This window comes from Cololabis saira, chromosome 2 (assembly GCF_033807715.1).
Source record: "Cololabis saira isolate AMF1-May2022 chromosome 2, fColSai1.1, whole genome shotgun sequence".
NCBI classification, from domain to species: Eukaryota; Metazoa; Chordata; class Actinopteri; order Beloniformes; family Belonidae; genus Cololabis; species Cololabis saira.
Genome location: NC_084588.1, coordinates 44772371 through 44795089, shown reverse-complemented (window position 1 = coordinate 44795089; position 22719 = coordinate 44772371). Strand labels below are relative to the sequence as shown.

General features: G+C 40.8%; 1 protein-coding gene across 1 annotated transcript in view; it reads right to left on the bottom strand.

Annotated features, from left to right (window-relative positions):
* Positions 1 to 21007, bottom strand: part of loxl1 (lysyl oxidase-like 1) — a 31651-nt gene extending 10644 nt beyond the window's left edge. Inside the window, exons 1-3 of the mRNA XM_061746282.1 lie at positions 19374 to 21007; positions 14455 to 14563; positions 11007 to 11144 (exon numbers count right to left, since the gene is read on the bottom strand). Of these exons, the coding sequence (XP_061602266.1) occupies positions 11007 to 11144; positions 14455 to 14563; positions 19374 to 20562 (1436 nt within the window). The 5' untranslated portion in view covers positions 20563 to 21007. The remainder of the gene's footprint in view (positions 1 to 11006; positions 11145 to 14454; positions 14564 to 19373) is intronic.
* Positions 21008 to 22719: the final 1712 nt, after the last annotated feature.

The window sequence follows — 22719 nt, the reverse complement described above, 5'->3', positions numbered from 1 at the left end:
TTTGGTACGACCATGGATGAATGAGGAAAATACCACAATTTCCTTTGCAGGAGTTTTGTTTATGTATAGATTGTTTTTCTGTGTGGCATGGTGGGGTTTAAGCTATATGTGAGTACCGAATGCAGGCCAGTAATTTGGTGTTTTGCTTTAAAATCACTTCTTGAATTTGGATTAATTAGAAGGGTTTCATCCAAAGTTTGTGTAGGGTTCTCTAAAAATCCCTAAAAGGCATATACATGTCTTGCTTTATTTCACTGGGTTTTATAACCACAGGGAGGGTAAAAATATGCATATTATCTTTTTTATATGGGTGGTAGAAGACGGGAATAGAGTAGGACTTCATTTCCCAGAATCCTCTGTTGTTTTCATGTTTTATAATAGTTTTATTAAAATAAATATTGTTCATTTTAGTGACCTTGTAATTCATGCATGATGATGTTCACAAGATATTCTATGGTCTTTAAGCCAATTATAAAAGGTTGACTTTTGTGGTATAAAAAGGAGAGACTCGAACATTCGAGGGGAGGAAGGTCCGGCAGTCAACGGGAGACGGTGAACTGGCTGGCTGCGGGGTAAATATCTGGAGACTAAAGTTTGGCCCAGATATTGAAGTCCAGCGAGACTTTAATCGGTCGGAGCATTTTTTTTGTGCCAGTAACTTGGTCGGGCGTGTTCGCTTCGCACAAGGGTGGAGTTTTTCCCCGAGCCGCAGCAACGTGGTCTCCACCATTTTCCTTGAGGGTACGGCTACTTAGCTCTCGGGCAAAGAACCAGACTTTTTCGCAGCAGGGACACGGACGGAGGACGCTGCCGTTAGGACGTTCATGTGGGTGAGGACGGAACGCGCAGACGAGTCGGGGCCAAGAGGCGAGGACGGATCGCCGGACGCAGGTGGCCGGAGCTGCGAGAGGCGGCGGGGAGCGGTCTGGACATCGCTCTGAGGCCTGGCGGGCTACACCGCCATGTTACTTCTGCACTGAGAGGTTGCGTGAGTACTTGACATTGGATACTGAGTGCAGGATACAGGCACGAGTCCTTGTTAACAGACTTGGACTGTCCCGGTTTTCAACGTTAAAGCTGCCGTCCATAATTGGATAAAACCTTATGTGCACTACTCTTCAAATAGGGAAAATTATCCAAGCGCTTGGGTTTAGACTTTTTTTTTCATTTTGGTATCGTTATCACCTGTGTGAACTGTGAAAATTATTTTGGGTACAAGGTTGTCAGTGGTTGACATTTCCCCCAGTTTGTTTCTGTTTTGCTCCGCTTGTGTTCCATCTGCCCTGATCGTCTGCACCTGTGTCTCGTTATCCCCTGTGTATATCTGGTCTTGTCATTCCCTTGCTCCTTGTGGTTCTGTACTGTGCTTTCCTCCATGTGTCCTGCCAAGTTTTTCCTCCAGTTTTTTTATCTGTGTTTCTGTGTTATTGATCCTGCTAAGCAGCGCTTTGGTTTTTGTTCCTTGCCCTTTTTGTGGAATAAACCCTTTTTTGTTGAACTCTTGCCTCTCGCTCTCCTGCAACTGGTTCCTCACCACACCAGCCGGGACAGAACAGAACCACCAGTATGGACCCAGCGGGAGAGAGTTCCGCCTTCTGGGACATCGTGTACCGGGAGGCGGAACTCACTATTCCTGGTTGGCGGCACCCGGATGAGCTGGAATCCCCCTTCTGGGGAACACGCCTGGCTCAGGGTGGGCCCAGGAGCATTCAGGCTCTGGAGCGACACTGACGACGGCGTCTATGCCAGCCCCAGCTAGCCGCTGTTCCGGCGGTGGTCTCGGGCGCGTCGCCGGCGGTGGTCCCGGACGCATCAGCCCATGCTCCGGTGATGGTCCCGGACCCCCCTCAGCCAGCGCCACGGACCCGGGTTCCCCCGCAGCCAGCGCCCCGGACCCGTGCTCCCCCTCAGCCGGCTCCTCGTATTCTGAGTTCCCCGCCAAGTCAAAGTTCCCCGCCAAGTCAAAGTTCCAAGCCAAGTCAAAGTTCCCCGCCAAGTCAAAGTTCCCCGCCAAGTCTTCCAAGCCCCACGCCACCAAGTCTTCCAAGCCCCACGCCACCAAGTCTTCCAAGCCCTACGCCACCAATTCTTTCAAGCCCCACGCCACCAAGTCTTCCAAGCCCCCCGCCAAGTCGTCCAGACCCCACGCCAAGGCCCAAGCCTAGGCCTCGAGGACGACCCCCCCGAGCTGTCTCGCCAGTCTGCCCGGTCCCGAGGATGGCCCCCGGAACTTTGGCCGTGTGTGGGCCTGCATCTGGGTCCTCACCACACCAGCCGTGACAAAGGTTGGTACTGGTACTGCATTTTTGAGTGACCAAGGGTACTACAATATGATATTTTTGCTTTGGGTTTACTGTAATCATGAAAGTGTGAGCAGTAAATATTCAAAACACAGTCAGATACTTATTTTTTTTTTATGTGGATGATTTATTGACGAGGTACTCATCCGTTCGGGTAATAAAACAAAAGACTATTGGTTTGGATAAAAGGTGTAATAAAATAAATGTATGTGTATTACCCTTTACATATTGTGGTTTAACCTTATTTTAAGATTTCTTTGTATTTCTGAGGGCTTATATTTTTTTCAGTGGAGGCACCACGCTAGTTATTTCCTTTTTCCCACTTTAATGAAAACAGTCCCGTAGTTCAACTGAGAACCCCAGCGAATTCACCATCTTAAGCTGAGAACCTAGGACCTGTTTTATTTTATTAAGTGTAACCACGGTGTAGATTCTGAACGCCAAGAGAAAAAGGGGTTACATTTGTATGTAAATTGTGCAAACATTGGATGGGCTTACTGCATAGAAGGCTATATTAAAAAGACAAATAAACAATGATGGTACTAAGATTACACCAGATGGTAGCCCCACTTGCTCCAGATATCTTTCAATGGGCCTGTGCTAAACTATGATGCTATCTAACATCACCCGACATTCATTCTGATTGAATCTGTCCATCCTTTTTTCAAATATCGCTATTGAGATCTGAAAATCAGACCTGGGAAATATGGCTACCACCAAACATTTGCTCCGGAAACCCTCCCTCAGAAGTCTGGGGTGATGCCCCAGAAAGCCCCTTGTCCAGGTCTCGTCCAAGTCTCTGCTCACAACACAAATTAATCTCTCTCTAACTGCTGACTTTTCTCTGAATCCTTATAATTCCCTGGTCTCTCTGAGACCATCTGCCTCACTTTTAAGGATCCAGTCTGTTATCTGCATGTACATATGCATTTTTGATCTGTTCAGTGACAAACCTCCTGTGGGGATACATAGTATTTATATTTAAACTCATCCTCACTCGTTGCTTTCCTTCATGCTCCCATGTAACTACTGAGCTTTTTTTTTCAATGTGTGCAAAACTGACACTAAAGCACCTCTTTTTTTAGCACTTTCACATATTTTTGTTTTTAAAACTAAAATATATTCTACACTCATTCATACTGTTTTATGTTACTTGTGTTGCTAACCTGTAAGATACACTTTAAAGAGACACAGTGGATTTATGTTGTTTACAATCAAGCTGTTGACCTCAGCTGTTGACATTTTTGTAAGTGATGGTGCACCTTGACTGAACATGTCAGGAATCATCAGTGGTTAATGGATACTAATTAATGGCAACAATAAAGTATTGCAGAGGCAAGGAACAACCGTCCTAATGATGTATGAATGAAGGTAATTAGCTTGTACTGATCGGCAAGATGAGAGTTGTGTGTGTATGTCAGCATCTGTGCAGCTATCTGTGTGCGTCTTGCCAAGTGTGCATGCATACGCACACATATGCATCTATAAATATGCGTGTAGGACAGCTTCTTTGTTTATTGCTTTCTGGGTGCATGTGTTTGCACAGCTATAGCAGCTTAAGAAAGCCTGAATAATCACGGCCACCCATTGTCTTAGCTGAACTTGAATATGAAGTGTGAGGTGAGTGATTGCGTCAGTGCGCTGGTGCTTTTGAAATAATCTGCAGCAATAACTGCCGTACACCTTCTTCCTCTCTCAAATATCAAACAGACCCCAGGATACGTTTAACTTTTACAAGCCTGCTGCGCTCATAAATGTATAGCAAGTGCATGTTTGCAAAGAAAGACATGACAGCCTAATACCATGGTTTATATTTACTTTATCTATTCACAGCAGAGGCAACAATAGAGTATTAAACACACACACACACACACACACACACACACACACACACACACACACACACACACACACACACACACACACACACACACCAATTTTATGTTGCACTGCCCAACGTGAAAGGACAATAGGGATTGTAATACTTTTTTAAGTAATATTATGCATCGATGTTCCACGTTAAGGTGAAGTAAAAACACATTTAGTTAAGAGAGCCCTCAACAAGTAAAATCCAACATACATACTGAATTCTTAGTGAGAGGTGACTTTATATCATGAAGAAATCCTGAATATCATCAACATTACAGGCATATCAGGTGATATTTGGGAGTATAATTCATATATATAAATAAAAGTTATAAATAAAGTTTCTTATTCATCTGCAGTGCCTCAGTGCCCTATATATATATATATATATATATATATATATATATATATATATATATATATATATATATATATATATATATATATATATATATATATATATATATATATATATATATATATATATATATATATATACCAAATATAATAATCTTTGGTTCTTTAAGTGGCTATACAGTATTCTCCTGTTTTAAGTCTGTTTATCCTAATGAATGCCTTTTATTGCTAGCCCATTTTCTCTTATTTTTTGCAAATAAAAATGCAAAAGCATATTTGTGGAAATGTGAACTGAATTGAAGTGACTTCACAACCTGAAAAAAATAAAAAATAAAAAAAAGAACAGAAAATGTGGGATGCCTGGGTTCATCTTGTGCTTTCTCTCGACATGAGGCCTAAAACCTGGAAAATTGAGCCTTTTGAAACATATTTAGTTTTTCATCTGTAGCGTACACATTTAAATGCAACTAGATGACATCAAAGATGAATTCATGAAGCTTCAAGTCATTTTTAAACCATTTAAAGTCAGCCGAAGCGGTAAGCAAACAGAATGAAACGCTTCAGGTGGTGCCCCTAGTTGCGCTGAATGAGCCGGATACACCAGCAAGTCAGTAGTAAAGATTATATTTTTAATAGCCTACTATAGAAGAGATTAATTATCCTAATTAAAGGAAAAAAATATTTTATACATTTATGTATATATTTATTTTTAGTCTTAAGTAAAAGCTGTCTAAAAATGCAATTTAAACATTAGGCTGTAAAAAATTTAAAATTAAGGTCCACTACAATAAAGCAACATAACAGATTTTAATGTCATAGGACTCAAACAAATCTTAGTTATATTGCCGTTATTAAAGTTAATGGTTTCTTCTATCATTGCTAAAGTATGCAATCGCTCTGCACTGCATACTGATGTGGTGTTTGCTTTAGCGGGTGAGGTAAGCACTGGATCTCTTACAGTCAGACTATAAAAATATTGGTCTTTTACCTTACTTCACGGCCCGTGTTTCAACACAGCGACAGCTTTTACTGGAACAGTCATTAAAGATTGACGGATGACTTGGAGGGGAAAGTGGGTACTTTCCACTGATGGAGCAAGTGACCATTGAAGGACTCATTTGTTCTGTACAAAGGCAACCAATTAGGAACTGCTTTCAGGTAGAAACCTGCCTGATTTTATCCGAGGCTGAACACTATCTCCATATGTAACTTAAGTTCTTGCCCCGGATGCCGTACAGATATTAATCAGTCATTTACAGGCTTATTTTTCGGGGGGCACTTGGATACATCTGAGCACTTATGTTCACATGTGTTTACTTCAGGGGCTCAAAAGGCAGGAACACATTTTTTTTTTTTTGTTGTTCTCTCAAATTGGAATGCATTTCGACGGCAGGCTTGAAATGATTATCTCCAGTATACAGCATGTCTATGTGAAATAGAAAAGAAAGTGTGTGTGAAGGCAGGAGGCAATGAACTACAAGATGTTTGGAGAGGTTCCCCTACCTACTCAGATTCCTGGATCCCGTCACAGACTATGTCATCTGCAGAGAATGTAGCGTTGGAAGGATACTACGGGGATTTAACAAGAATAGCTTGTAAACGTTATGCATGAAACATTCCAATTCGTATTCGCAGTTGTGAGTCATTTTCCACTCGTGTTGCAACGCACAAGACTTTGATGGTTCCTCTGATCACACGAAACACAGGCAGCTACAGTGGGTTCTTTGAGAACGCAGTGGTCTGTCATTTGTCTTCAGGAACGCACGGTTAACAAAAATGTCCAAACAACCGTGCGAACAGCAGCTGGCCACTTTTCAACATTTCTAACACAAAAGTGCAAAATAAAAGAAGCACAAGATGAAGAACTCTGTAAACCAATAAAAACTGTCAATGACCTCCCTGGTTCTTACTCTGAAAGATACATTCTCTGTATTTCTTGCACTGTTTTTCTTCCTTTGCACAATTTTTTTTTTATCTTATATTTTTTATCTTTTTATCTCTACTGCAATGTGTATATACTGTCCATATTTTGTAATTATATATATATTTTATACCTTCCCCGTATGCGTGTGTGTGTGTGTATATGTTAAGTGTACTGCTGCTAACACGTGAGTTTCCCCATTGAGGGAGTAATAAAGGACTATCTTATCTTATCTTATTCATTGGTGTGAAAAAAAATAAAGAATCAAAGAAACCAAAAACATACAGAAAAGCAATACTCCAGATGATGCTGTTCACTTTTTTTGTATTGTTACACAAGTGCTAAAGATAGATGTGAATGTAATGAAAATGCAAACTCTTATTACTTTTTAACTTATTTGACAAAAATATAGGGCAGGAAAACTTATTGTGAGAATCCAGACGAGGGCGTTTCTCCATCTGAAGAGATTTCTTTGTAACGACGATACTCTGTTCCAGTCACCCACATCCATGCCAGCGTACTTAAACAGCCTTTTGATCTGGTGTCACAGATCAACAGGAAATAGATTGATTTGTCATTGTGATCACATAGTGGATGGAACAATTTCCTTGGCATTGCAGCTCCTGGGAACTACTGTGTAAATGTACACTGATGTCAGGCAGCAACAACATTGCCAATCTTCCAACAGCAAGTCGACATTCCTTCAAGATGAGAGCAGTAGACGAGCGCCTGGATCTGGCATCGGAATGCAGACTGGTATGAAGTCACATAAAAGCCAGGCTATATTGAATACAATGACAAACAACAAACGTGATACCGCCAGAATGTGCTCATCGTCAGCCTGCTACAACATTTCACCTGAGAGATCACTGCTTTACAAAATCAACTCAAACGTGTTCACTTCGAAAGCCTCGAAGAGCAAACCGTTTTGTAAAATAGTCCAAACCGTCATCGCCACCTACCTTTTTACCAACATCTGAGTAAAGTACAGTTTAAGTCATTTCGAGGTTTGGTCTGTAATGGACTTCACAGGTTTACCTCCAACTACAAAAGTGCGACAGCATGCTGCTTTGAGAAAATAAAGTCCTGCAGTGTCCTTGCTGAATTTAAAATCCTACTGCCATTACTGCTGCCTCTGTTTCTACAAAGATCTTTAGAAGGCAATTCATGCAGGATGTTTCTTTCTAAAAACAGCTCTCGGAGCAAACACATACTGTGCTTTGGTTAAACATATGGTGTTGTGTCAGACGATGCAGAAAAATAAAACCTTTTTATTTGATGCTACTCTGATTTGTGTTTTTGTCTGGTTTCTTCTTTATATTAACATTGATAAAGTATTGTAAGTATTACAATTAACTGCAGTATTTACTTTAGACCCGTTTGCAAATCCAGAATGAAGAGGATTTTGGATATTTGTCATTCAGCTTTGTCAGCCATGAGCACTGTCCAATTAATCAATCTGAGAAACAAGCTGCAGGGATGGTTCATGTCCTTGCACATGACGACACAGATGGTAATGTCACAGGTGCACACAGACACACACACACGCACACACTTCCACAGTCGATGACTAACTTTTTCTCCTTGTGTTAAGGTGACACTAAACTTACAATTTGCTGCAGTTAAGTGTGAACAAGGTGAGCAAATTACCAGCAAGCTAGCTTCACAAATTGACCTTTCCTTCCCCGACAAGACACAGCCAACATCTCTTTTCAATTGCAATTAGGTAGTCAGCAAGAATACGCTCATTTGCTTTTTAACCCCCTAAGAACTGGTGAAAATGTATTTCTTGTTGCTTTGGGTTAAGAAATTAAATATTATGAAATAGACAACAAAAAGCGTAATGTTCAAATATATGTACGAAAGGTCTTACGAGGTTAATGAAGCATTTTGCCATCTTAGCAGGCAAGGATGGACGAACCAGAAGCACAAAAGGGGGTTTGGGCCACGATGAAAGAAAAGAACATGGGTATTTGGCTATTTTTCTCGAATATCTGGTGAAAAAAAGTCAAAAGTCTGACTTTTGGGGTAGCTTGTGAAGTTGATCTTTGGAGTGAGGTGGTAGGTTTGTTGCCTCTCAGGCTTCAGGGCTCAAATCCTGGGGCATTTCTGTGTGGAGTTTGCATGTTCTACCTGCGCTTGCTTCTGTTTTCCCTGGGTAATCTGGCTTCTGCTCAGAGACCAAAAGCATCCATGCCGGCCCTTTGATGTACTAGCAACCTGTCCAGGTGAACCCTTAGTGGAAGCTAAGTTAGCATGGTTTGCATTAATGGGCGTGGCCTAATGGCTCAACAGCGCCCCCTAGAAAACTTTGTGCCTCAAGCCCCACAATACGGTTTGACGTACATGCAAGAAAATCGGTACAGACCTGTATCATGTCGCAACTTAAAGAAAAGTCTCTTGGCGCCATGGCCGAAACCGAACCGGAAGTCGGCCATTTTGAATTAATCGTGTAATTTTGGCGCAATTTATGCCATTGCTTCGGCCGCTTCTTCGCCCGAACCGTAACGTGCACCGAGGTGTGTTATACATCAAAATGTGCGTCTCGATCCTGCTACGACTACTTTTCTCAGTCAAAAGCGTTACCGTGGCGATGATAGACGCCAAAAATAGCACCCCCCCTTCATCTGATTGGTCCATATTTGATAGTTCCTACTTTCTGCCATAACTTTTGAATGGTTTGACATAAAGACTCGTGGGTCGTGTCATCGGACTCGGTTTTGAGTCCTTGACCATAATTGGTGCAAATGATCCCCCCCCCCTTCTTCTGATTGGTCGATATCTGATAGTTCCTACTTTCTGCCATAACTTTTGAATGGTTTGATATAGAGAGTCGTGGCAGGTGTCATCCGCTAAATGTCCAGGCCTGAAGAATCTACATGCAAGTCATACAAGCGCTTCCACTGCAGCACGCCTGATCGTGCACAAGGGTGCAAGGGCCCGTTCATCGCTGCTTGCAGCTTTAATTATCATAATGTTTGTGGGACAAAAGCAGGAAGCTTGAAGGCATCAGAACATCATCTCATCCCTTAAGTATAGGAGCAGCAGCATCATCATGCTGTGGGGCGCTTGAGTACAGGAAGGTCTGGTACATTTTACAAAATAGGCAGCATCAAGAGGAAAGAAGATTATGTGGATATATTGAAGAAAAATCTCATGATGTAAGCCTATAAAGTTAAAGCTTGGATGTAAAAGAGTCTTCCAAATCAACAATGATCCCAAGTATATCTCTGAATTAGCTGAGATAAGTGGATATGGGACAATAGAGGGAATATATGGGAGTGGCCATCACAAAGCCATTACCTTGATCCAATAGAAAATGTTCAGTCTCATTATTCAAACTTTTTCAAATAAACTAATAAATAAAGTGAAGAGACATACATAGTATATGTATTTTTCTAAACTGTCCTGCATGCAAGACACAATATGTTTAGCCGAGCCAGTTTATGGAATAACGGCAGCAGTAGCAGCCTGGATGTGTGTCACTCGGGTCCCAGCTGCTACACCAGAAAAGACGGACGGATGATGACCTAATTGGATGCTGCTGGAGCTGTTAGCTCAACCTTGTCCTCAGCTCCCCTTACCGTATGCTCACACACACGCGCCATGTAAGCCTCCTGAGCGTTGCCGTCCGCTCACGGTGAATGAGATGATAAAAATCATTGCCACACTGGATTGTGGGTTCTGTGCGATGGGGGGTTTTAACGGTGTTTACGTCAAAAGTTAGGAAGTTTTCGACTTTCAATGTGTCAGCACGGGCATCAGCCAATCAAGACGCAGCTATGCAGCTAGTGCTAGTAAATGGAATCTCACTTGGGGGCACGACAGTTTCAAAGTATGTGGCTTATTTGTGTAGCAAAAAACAAAGATATTTGATTGGTTGTTATGTATGGAGCCAAATCAAGGCCAAAAATTTTGCTAATTTTAAAATAAAATGGTAATTGAAAAACTAAGATTTGAACCTGAAAATTCAAGTTTTGATCATGAACTTATTTTTTTACAGTTTAAATTTTTTTTTTTTTCAGTATCAGATCTTTTTTTCAGTTTCAGATCTTTTTTTTCTTCAGTTTCACATATTTTTTTTTCAGTTTCACATCTTTTTTTCAGTTTTAGATTTTTGGCCCTGGTCCAAAGTCTGAAAAAGATCAGAAGAAAAAACTGAAACTGAAAAAAAAACTGAAACTGAAAAAAAGATCTGATACTGAAAAAAAAAAATTAAACTGTAAAAAAATAATTTCATGATCAAAACTTGAATTTTCAGGTTCAAATCTTAGTTTTTCAATTACAATTTTATTTTTAAATTAGCAAAACTTTTGGCCTTGATTTGGCTCATCTCAAGCATCATTGCAACACAGCAGGTTACCCAAACCCACACCCCGACGCCACACCCATTTGAACTATCCATGATTCAGTTAGGAAATAAAATATCTTTCACAAAATAAAAGCTTAAAAATCTCCTTAATTCAAACCAGAAGATCTTCATTATTTTACATACTTTACAAAACTTAAGCAAACGCATAGCTGACTGAGTGTTATACATGTGATATGTATTAAGGACTTACTGATGACAGCTGTGCCATTCCCAGGTATGACGCGGCCTGTTAGGCATGAAGTCAGCCGTGCCCTTATTCTTCACCCTCTGTGGGAATCGCAGCAGGACCCTTACATCATAGTCAGTGGTCTCAGGGCTGTAGGCAGAGCTGAGTGACAGACACACAGAGACAAAAACACAGTGAGGGAACATGCCCAGCTGGCTGCTAAAAGAATGTCGGTACGTCTGTTCCTCATAAGTAAGACAAAGGGGGGAAAAAAGAGCAAACTGGAAGGCTGCGAGGCAGGAGTATAGCTTCTAAATAATTCACTTCACAGATTACAGCCATCTCTCAAAACACACTGTTTCAACATGGGTAGAGAAAGCAAAGAGCGAGATTGAAAAAATAACAAACTGTTGCACAATTCACTTTTTTTGCGAGGAAAATGGAGGCATAACCCCAAGTTCACACCCATTGAAGATCTAGGCCATTCATCCTGTGACTGTTGTTGACATTGGAGTGTATGGCAAATTACAACAGTCCATCTGTGGGTGATTGCGGCAAACACATGCAGGATATGAAAGGGCTTTGAGGGATGGCTGTGCTTGTGATGGGAAGAGGGCAAATAGAGTAGCCACAGAGCCAACACCCTTCCATCCTTTCAATGATGTTCTCAGTGTAGAGGCAGTCAAAGGACCCTGTCTCAGGGGATGCTTTCCAACACAGAGAGGAAACTAAGCACAGCCGGTTTCCCCGGGGGTGACCAGGATTTAGTTTACTGAAAAGTTTTGTCAACTTTTTATTTTTGTTTTTTTCTTTCTTGCTTGCTTGCTTTCTTTCTTTCTTGCTTAGATACCACTGAATAGAATGCACATGAAAGATGAGAAGCAATGTGAAGGATAGGAAAGGTTTGAAAAATGGCTCATACACACACAAGTTATCATTCTTTCTTAAAAAAAGACAACAGCAGGTCTCTAGAAAACTGCTTTCACATTCCTTTCTTGCTCTTAACTCATCAGACATTGATGCTTGGTCAGGACCTCACAATGAACATCTTTTATAGCAACACAGACTCTCAGATGTTTGGGGAACTGTCACAAATCTAACTGTGAGGTAATGACTTGTCTCCTCAGACACTGAATTACTTTTTTGTAGTTTCTTCCTAAAGCTGTCACAAACATTGTCTTTTTCAAATTCTACAGGTAAAATGAAAAAAGTCTGCTCCTGGAAATTAGAGAGACTGTTATCAAAATCTTATCAACCTAATACGTTTTAAGTTTTCAGTTGAAATTTGGTTCAATTTAGAAATTACACACTGAGTTTAAGCTTTTACGTTGCATAACTGGTTTGTTAGGCTTAAGAAAACATCATAGCTTACACTGAACAGACACTCCCATAACTCTCTGCATACAAATCTTTCTTTGGGTTACAAGATGATGTGACCCATCTTGTAAAGAAAAAGAAAATGTGCTGAATAGTTCTTTAAGTGAAAAAAAATAAGTGCTGGGACTCCCCCTGACCTGCCGTCTATCATACAAATATGGGACAAAAACATGAGTGATATGTACACAGTATGTCTGTCTATCTGTCGTTTTATTGTACAGAAATTACAAAGGCAGCTCTAAATCAAATCCACATGAGTCAAATTTAATGTGTCATGGAGCCACAATTATTAAATGTAACCTTTATAGTGTTATATAAAATAAAGAGACTTCAAAAACATGAAGAAGTGATTAGGGCCTGGCCTGTGCAAACTCCAATTTAAAAGTGTCGGTACTAGGAGCCGCCTCACAGCTAGAAGGTCCTGGGTCCAATTCCCGCCGGGGACGCTGTGGGTGCTGAGTGTGTGTTAAGTTCCCCCATGACTTCAGCGCCCACACCCTGGGTGGGGTTGGTGAAAGGGCCTTTCTGTGTGGAGTTTGCATGTTCTCCCTGTATTCGTTTGGGTAGCTAATGTGAGCAACATGCAACAGTCCAGGGCTCCACACTGCCCCCTCTGGCCAGCCGGGGCACCAGATGGGGTGGGGAGGATCTGGCTGGAATAATGTGAACCTTGCATGCGCTACGTCTATGGGCTCAAATTAATGCCATAAGTATTTTGTATCTGTAAATAAACTTTGTACTTGTAGAAATAGTTTGTGCGTGTGCAAAAAATATTTGTACTTGCAAAAAATATTTGTACTTGCAAAAAATATTTGTACCTGTAGAAATATTTTGTGCGTGTGAAAAAAATATTTGTACTTGTAGAAATATTTTGTGCGTTTGCAAAAAATATTTGTACTTGCAAAAAATATTTGTACAAAAGCTACAAACTTTTTTTTACAACTACGAGTTATGGCACTGTTTTGACGTGCCAAAACTAAGAGCCATCTTAGAGCGATCTTTGGCACGGGTTTCAAAGCGTTAAAAGTTTGTAGCTTTTGTAAAAAAGTTTGTAGGTTTGTAAAAAGTTTGTAGCTTTTGTAAAAAGGTTTGTAGCTTTGTATCTACAAGTACAAATATTTTTTGCAAGTGCAAATATTTTTTTCACACGCACAAAATATTTCTACAAGTACAAATAATTTTTGCAAGTACAAATATTTTTTGCACACGCAGAAAATATTTCTACAAGTACAAATATTTTTTGCAAGTACAAATATTTTTTGCAAGTACAAATATTTTTTGCACATGCACAAAATATTTCTACAAGTACAAAGTTTATTTACAGATACAAAATACTTATGGCATTAATTTGAGCCCATATATGTCCGGCCAGAGAAGCACCACGGTGAAGTAAGTAAGAAGTAACCTCAAGTAAGAAGGAGACTTGAGCTCAGTGCAGGGCCCTCCCTGGCAAAGGGAGAGCAATGCCCAGGAGTGACTAAGGTAGGAGCACTGGGTGACAAAAAAAAAGGGAAAAATTCGGGATAGAAATATGAAAAATAAAAAATAAAAGTGTTGGTGCATACCGGCCCGCTTAAAGCACCGGCGCTGGAAAAGCTGCTGGAAAAAAGTTTAAAAAGTGTTCACAGATTTCAAAGATTTAAGTTCAAAGAGTTCAAAGATTTTCTTATTTTATTTTGAGACCTGGTCAGATGATGTCAGCTCTGTCTGTGTGAGTCATTTCACCATAGTGACTCAAATTATGGAGAAGATGGAAGCAGCTTCGGCACCTAAATCTAGTCAAATAGTGATGCGGCAAACAAATAAATACGAAGCATACAAAAATTTGCTCAAGAATCGCAGACCCCGACCAAGAACCTCCAGATTTGCATCACGACTGCCATCAGATTTTCCACATGTAAAGGAAAAAAAAGGTGTCCAGGGTACCCGATGGGTTGAAATAAACTGTATGGAGGACTTACTGGGAATGTAAATGGGATTTGTAAACAGGAAACACTTGAGCGTTTTCTTTTTGTGACATCAGAAACAAGTGACAGCTTCAGTAAACATACAACTGAATGAATGCACAAGGAAAAACACAGAAACTTGGGTTTACCTTGCCAGGCATTTTTCCTCTGCGGCACAACGGAGTGAGTACATGTGGGCTCTCTGGATGTATGTAGACGCCTGAACGTAGTTGGGATCTGGAACCAGGTCAGGCAAACCTGAAATAATGGACAGACTGATTATCCAACTGTCAGCAACTCATTCAGAAACAATTTAACTTTAACCTAAAAAAAGCATTGGAAGTTTAAACTAACAAATTATCATTTGGAACAATTTCTGATACAACCAAAGTGACCCGGGGGTCAGCATTATGTTCACATGCCTGTCAGCATATTTTAGGATCTGTGAATTATGTTGGTGCTGATGGAAGATAATGAGGCAACATTTCAGTGACTGGGCCTGCAGTTCAAGACCGTAATCATACTGAAGACCCACCGGCCACTAATAGCGAAGTGATCCAGACTGTTGTCATCACTTTCTAATGAAACACTTTTGTCCCATAGGCCACTTGGACAGTGATTAGAAAGGAATGAGAGACCTTTAGCTTTGCTTTTGGCTCTCTTGTTGGCAAAATGAAAAAAGGGAAAAGAAACAAGAACCACTCCAACTATAGAGTTCCTTTTAGTGTCACTTCAATTTGGCTTCCTATTCCCATGACATGAATGTTAATATAATTATTTTTCAGACGACTTTTTACTTTTACTCCTTACATTTTCACGCAATTATCTGTACTTTTTACTCCTTACATTTTAAAAAATCTATTTCATTTCGGCCTTTAAACAAAAACTATCCAGTTAAATTGCTCCATCCGGATAGAGTGAATGTGGTTGTGGTTGTTTCAGATGTTCTTGTCCAGTTTTGTTCTTACATCCGTTGCCCTCAGATTCCTGCAACTAAACTTGGATGTACATTCCAATAAAGGTTAAGATAAATATATGGTTCTTTAATATATTTGCATTATACTAAGATGCATTCATTTTCAATGGCTTTTGTCCTTATTGGCTTTTTTCCCCCTTACATTACTTTTACTTTTATACTTTAAGTAGTTTTAAAACCAGTACTTTTATACTTTTACTTGAGTAAAAAACTTGAGTTGATACTTCAACTTCTACAGGAGTATTTTTAAACTCTATACTTGTACCTGAGTAATGAATGTGAATACTTCTGACCCCTCTGCCACCTTTACCATGATAAACTGACAAGGCATATCTCCCGGGGGGGGAAAGCTCAACTTTTCTGAGGACCAGAACCGCCAATGGGCTTGAAGGAGAGCAACCTGTGCTTTACATTCTTTAGTTTCTGCAAACTTGTGCATGCCTCGTCAAAGTAAATGTTCTTCTGTCTTGTGCCATTCCCCAAAAAAGGTCATGCCAGCACGGGGCTCCAACACGGCTTATCACCACTTACAAAGGCCAGACACAGTTTAATGTGTTTTTTTTTTAATACCACCTGACCTCTGGGTCTGGCTATTTAAATTACATAATCAGTCACAACCGTTAATTCCAGTGCTGTTCCGTGTAACCAAAAACAGCTGAAAAAAATACTCCTGTTTTCTTGATAGACTAAAATTACGACGGAGTATTAGGGCCAAACTAAGACAAAAAAAATTGGAAATTACGAGAATAAAGTCGTAAAATTACGAGAATAAAGTCATAAAATTACGAGAATAAAGTCATAGCCTAATGTTACGAGAATAAAGTCGTAATATTACGACTTTATTCTCGCAACAATATGACTTTAATCTTGTAATTTTACGACTTTATTCTCGTAATATTACGACTTTATTCTCATAATATTACGACTTTATTCTCGTAATTTTACGACTTTATTCTTGTAATTTTACGACTTTATTCTTGTAATTTTACGACTTTATTCTCATAATATTACGACTTTATTCTTGTAATTTTACGACTTTATTCTCGTAATTTTACAACTTTATTCTCGTAATTTTACGACTTTATTCTGGTAAATTCCTTTTTTTTTGTCTTAGTTTGGCCCTAATACTCTGTCGTATAAAATAAAGCGATTTAGTTACATTTTAAATCATGGAAACCAGACAAGAAACCTTAAATATTACAAGTGCCTGACATTTAACATCCAGGTGAGTGTTCCTTCCCCAGCTCGAAGTTTAAACACAGGCTTTCCCTTTGTGGGCACTGTGTAAACAACCAATCAATTTGAGGCAGACATACAGGACAGGGGGGAAACGTCTTTGAGCAGACCACGTAAACACTGTAAACCAGTGTGAAGCACAGAGGTTTCCCGACATCACTTTCAATCCAGTTTTTTTCTCCTCGCCCCTCTGAAGGCTTTGTTCTCTGCCCTCTAATCTTTTGAAATGTGAAAGTGGGTCTCTTTCAGGGGGATGAAGTGTATTGAGAAGCCAAAGCTGATCGGCTCTCAACGGCATGTGACAAAGCCACACATTACACTCTAAGTGGGGCATGGAGAAAAGAAACTGAATCTTGCCAGGCTTTTTGTACTGTCTTGTATGGCACAGTAACAGACATGAGAGCTGTCTCTCTGGCTACTCTTGTGTTAAACTATAGTCTTTTAGCTGCAGACAGATTCAAATAATTCTAAAATCACAACAGCATCAACTACATCGTTCATTTATTCATCTTCTGCCTTAACTATGAATCTTTTGGCATCAATTTAACGAATAACAAACATTTACCTTTGGATATGAGTTGGTACATTGCAGATTCATTAGGAAAAATTAGGAGCTAAAATGTTCCTTTTTTCAGTGTGAAAATACCATAATAATAATGCAAATGAATGTGATACGTGCAATGAAGTGCTAGTTACAGTAGCCTATAATTATTCTCGTATTTGATTGGTTATGGTTTTGTCAGAGAATCTGGTAATTGGAAGATATAATGAAAATAGTGGGAAAATTACACAGTTGGTTCAATAAACAAACTTTTATAACCACTCTTGAAAAGTCTTTAATTTGGTATTTGCAAAAACCACTGCAAAGATTTGGCTTTCCAAGACAGAAACACGGCTCCTTTTTCTCCCATACTGCCAACACAAAGAAAACGCATTTTTCGATCAAACACACTGTTGATCACATGTCAATGTATGTTGGCTTCATAGCGTTTTGTAGCCTAAAGGTTTAAAAGGAAAAAAAGCTGAAAATAGTCAGTGACTAAAACTTCATACTGTACCTAAAGAAACAAATGAATTGCATCAAAGCATCTCTTTATATCAATGGGATGACAAATGACAGTAGTGTGGAAAAAATCTCTTTAAAACACGAAGAGACATCCAGATCCAAATCCTCCAAAGAAGCACATTGCTGCCCGATAATTAAAGCCAATGTCTAATAGTTTTGTGCAAGCCTGATTTCAAGCCTCGAGTCTGTCATTGAACTGTTGCCACCCCAGGTTTTTTGAGAGCCCAAGTGATGCGAACAGAAAGATGTACTGACGTTTGATAACCCTTACCCTAGACTCTCACATTTCTTCAGTGATATATACATTTAAGCATACATACATTTTTTTAAGGGAGTGTTAAAATAAAAAGCAAAGCTAAACCTACTCTAACCATGTGATTTATGCAGGCGATAGTTTATAGCGTGCATTTAAATCATCTACTGAGCAGCCGAGCCTGTGAAAAAGTTGTTTGTTTTGAAGCATCAGTGTGATTTTTCAGCTTTCTTTCCCCTGATACCTCACAGCATCGCTTTAAAAAAATGGGAGTGCTAATACACCTGTCTTTTTTTCTCGCTTTAAACAAAACTATAAATGTATAGATCCCTGTAGTTATAGCAGTACTATAACAGCCTTAATGTTGTGCCATGAAGCAGCGCAATAAAAATGTCTGATTTTCTACAGCTCCCTAATAGTGGAATCTATATTGCAGTGATTACTGGGGGCACTAAAGCATCAGCACGCATGTTGGCCTCTTGTGCTGTACAACGGAAATGAGCTCCCAGCTCCAGACTACCACGAACGATAGTCGAAAAAAAATAATAAACTAATCCCCATCTTCACTCGTGTGTGTCTCAGTACTGAGACACATGTGTTGTTTTGATGATGTCCTTCATCTTAATGTTTAATCATTTCTCCTTGCTGATCTTTACAGATCTCTGTCCAAGGATTGCAGCCATGAACAAGATAAAGGTGACTGGTGTTCTAATAGATTGAAGATAAGCTCTGCTATGTCATATAAAGATTTGAAGATAGAGTACAGTACTGCATGCTTTCATACACCTCATTTTCCCCCCAAGCACTCTGACTAAATATTTATTTGATTTCCTGTAGCTGAAGCAATGCACCCCATGTGTTACAGGGACTTTCCATGGACTCCCTCCCCCTTCAGGCAGTGGTAAAGTACCGTATCTACCTCCCTTGCCCCCCCCCATTCCCACTCAAGAGGTAGCCACCAACACCCCATTGACACCAGCCCCCTATGAGGTCACCACTACCATTACCAGACTCAAACCCCCGCATGAACCAGTCAACTTTCTTCAAGCCCTGAGCTCCCCCCACAAAGACACAGAGGTTCTTGTGTCTGCACATTGGCAGGGTTTCTCAACACCTGGTTCCAATAACGATACTAGTGGGAGAAGATGAACCACACGTCCGCTTTGCTTTGCTTATTAAAAGAAAGAAAAAGAAAACATGAATTTCATGTTTATTTCTAATTACTTCAGATTTCTGTCGAAAACTAAGTAGGTGCAGTGGACATTCCAGTCTCCTCTGAGCTTTGGAAAGCTCAAGTTCATATGTGCAGCAAGAAGAGAGATCAGATGTCAAGCTTTTCATTTTTTTCTGCAGACAGAAATGCCTTGATTAAATGTGTAAGAGCGCATGCACTCCATTCACACTAAAATGCAAAATACTTTCAGTGCTTAATCCAAACAAATCTGTTTCTGCTTCCAATGTCATGTGTTACAGTCTCTTATTATTACCAGGATTTTACCAAATTCCCTGAATAAGATACTTAATAATAATACTATACCTCTTTGTGGTCGTCTGTACACACTGCCAACATTCGTACTCGGATTCTCAAGGGCAGAGTTTGGAGAATTCCTGACTTCAGGAAAGGGTTGCACGAAAGGAGCCTGGGGTCTTCCAAATGGAGGGAACTGCTCAAACTGCGGGCTGTTGACCTGCGGTCGACCAGCAGGTCCTTGCCTGTCCACTGCAACAGGGGGGGCCTGGTTGGCATCAGGAATGGGGACAGCAGGGCCAGATTCGCCGTTGAAGAGGCTGTGGGTGTATCTGTGATCCAGACCATCTGCAAACGGTGGTTGGGGTGCCGGTTGGAGTCCCGGTTGGAGTGCCGGTTGGAGTGCCGGTTGGAGTGCCGGTTGGAGTGCCGGCTGGAGTCCCGGTTGGAGTGCCGGCTGGAGTCCCGGTTGGAGTGCTGGCGCCGCAGGATTTGGCGCAAAGCCATAATATTGGTAGTAATAGTAGCCATTTTCAGGCAAGTCCGAAGGCGAGCCTGGGATCACTGGGGCCACATTTCCTCCATATCCACCTCCATTATACCCCGGCCCAGTCCCATACGGCCCACCGCTGTAAACACCACCACCAACTGGCTGGAAGGGTGGTTCGAAGCTCCTGACTGATCCATCTCCAAAACTGGGGTCATGAGGCTGGAAGGGGGGCTGTTGTGGAAATGGGTACTGTGGATAAGCTGGTATGTTATATGAAGATGAGGAAAAGGATGAGGATGAAGAGGAAGAGCCTGTAGATGGACGGAAACGACTGGTTGAGGACCCCTGGAAGCGACTGCCACCTCCTGTGCTACCTGCCGTATGTCTCCAGTTATCAGGCACTTGGCCAAAGCCAAAAGGATGCCTTGCCCGTCCGCGGACAGTTTCAGAAGATCCTCTTGATGGAGCCTGTCGGCGGACATTACCTCCCTGAGGTCTGCGCGAAGGACGTGGAGCAGCATCTGCCAAAACCACCCTGGGATTTCTGTTCTGGGCTGCAGCTCCAGCGGGAACATATTCAGATCCACTGTTCATCAGGCTGAACACCTGGCCATTGTTCTCCCACTGTATAACCTGCCTCCAAGGGGCACCAGGGCCGTCCCCGGCTTGACCCCGACTCTGGCTCTGCGCCTGAGTTTGTGCAGCATCCTGAGCCACCCCTGAGCCCACCAGGACGAATACCACACATGCCACAACAACAGATAACATACTGGCCTCCAACGATGCAGTAGCTCACCCTGAAGGAAAAATTGAAAACTTCCAGTCCACCAGCAGCTCAAGCTTAAAACACCTGTAACCCTGTCAATAAAACATGTGTATCTTCGTCCCCAGGGTACAGCTTCAGTGCGCGTAGTGAGACAGATGCAGGGCTGCAAAGTAAGCCTGCGGTTGAGTGCATCTGCTGCTCTTCACTGCCAGCAGTAAAGGAGCTTTCAATGTGCATTCAGGAGCAATCACACCCAGGAGAGTGGAAGTGGGCTTCAGGAGACCCACTGGAGGTGTAACCGTCTGCTAGTGCTATGAGAATATGTCCTGACTTCTTGTTGGTCTGCTGGCTCTTCTTTCAGTAGACTAAGCATTGCTCTCTGCCTTCTGGAAAGAAGGTCCTGTGTACTGCACAACTGCAAGCTCCTATTTGGCTGATTGCTTACAGTGACTGTGAAAAAACTCAAACTTTTTTTTCTTTTTTCCTTTTTGTAAGTAGAGGTCCCACATGGCCCTAGTGCTAGTGAGGTTTCCTGGCCTGAAGCAGCCAGATCCACAAGGTTTCCACAGTCAACATTACCATCTGCAAAGGCATTCGGACATGCTGTTCAGCACAATGGACTTTCCATAAAATTTTCTCAGCCTGTGCAACACAGACAAAGAGATCTTGAGCTTTTCAGAGGTGTTTTATAAGCTTGTTTCGTTGTTGCTGTGCCTTCAATCTTTGTGTAAAGAAAATGTAAAGGAAAGGACACATTTGTGAGGATAGTTTACCTAATTGAAGGGCATCTTATTGAAAAAAAGATGAAGGAATATGTGGTGGTGCAATAAAAACTGTATTCATCAAAATCCAAAAATATTAATTACATAACTAGAAAATTATATAATAAATACTTCAAATAAAAATAGAAAATAGAACAATCTATCTATCTATCTATCTATCTATCTATCTATCTATCTATCTATCTATCTATCTATCTATCTATCTATCTATCTATCTATCTATCTATCTATCTATCTATCTATCTATCTATCTATCTATCTATCTATCTATCTATCTATCTATCTATCTATCTATCTATCTATCTATCTATCTATCTATGCATCTATATGGATGGATATTTGTACTGTATATCAACACAAATGTCCCTATAAGTGGTGGATATTCTGGAACTCCTTTGCAGTTTACTCCATCGTAAGAAATACTCAATAGAGATCAATACAGCACAGACTTAAAAACAATCCTTTCACTTAACACACATGCACGTGTACATGCACACAACTCCTGTCTCCACCCTCATTCCTTTTCCTACTTGTAGTACACTGAATGAACAAAAGGCATGCATATGTGCAGAGCTCCCTGGTCAAATACAGCCCTCTCTCTCCTCCTCTCTCTCTCTCTCTCTCTCTCTGTTATATATGAATCTTCAAAAAAACTGTTACGCTCTGAGATACCTCATTGACACAAATGAGAGATGAACCATCAGAGTGCACACACATGGGATTAATCGATGACTCAATAAGGAATGTCTTGACAGCGTGTTCAGAAAGAATCAGATTTCGTGCTGTTATCAAAGCCAGCAGTTTGAGAGTATTTTCCTTGGCATGGCTCACAGGGGCAGTGGCCACAGTGTGAAACAGAGCAAAGAAAGGACAACATTCTTTCAGGTCTGTTGCAGGGAACGCTTGCTTTGCCTCTTGTAAATGTATATTGAAAAACAACCTGGTGTTTATCAGAGTATCTGTTATGCAGTAGTATGCAAATATATTCCAAAGAGGAGCTTTATCATGGCAACAGTGGTATATGGGCTTGCTTGTAAAGTCATTTTATTTTCAACCTTGTGTGGTTATAATTCATTTATGTATTATCTCGACCGATGGGGGTTTTTCTAAGCTGGCTGATTAATGAAATAATATAACTGCATTTGTGTTTATATCTTGGTAAAAAGGGGGCTATGGATGGTAAGTAAATTAAGCTCCAAGAAAACAATAGTACTAGGGGTTTGCTTGTCTATAGCATTGTCACACACTTTAGTTCTAGTTTTATTAATGTCACACAATTTCAATCTTCATCAGAGTCTGATCCCAGGGGATTTTCTTTGGAGACAGAAATCGCTGCTTTAACGAGGCAGACCAGCAGACATCCTCAATGTCACTGAA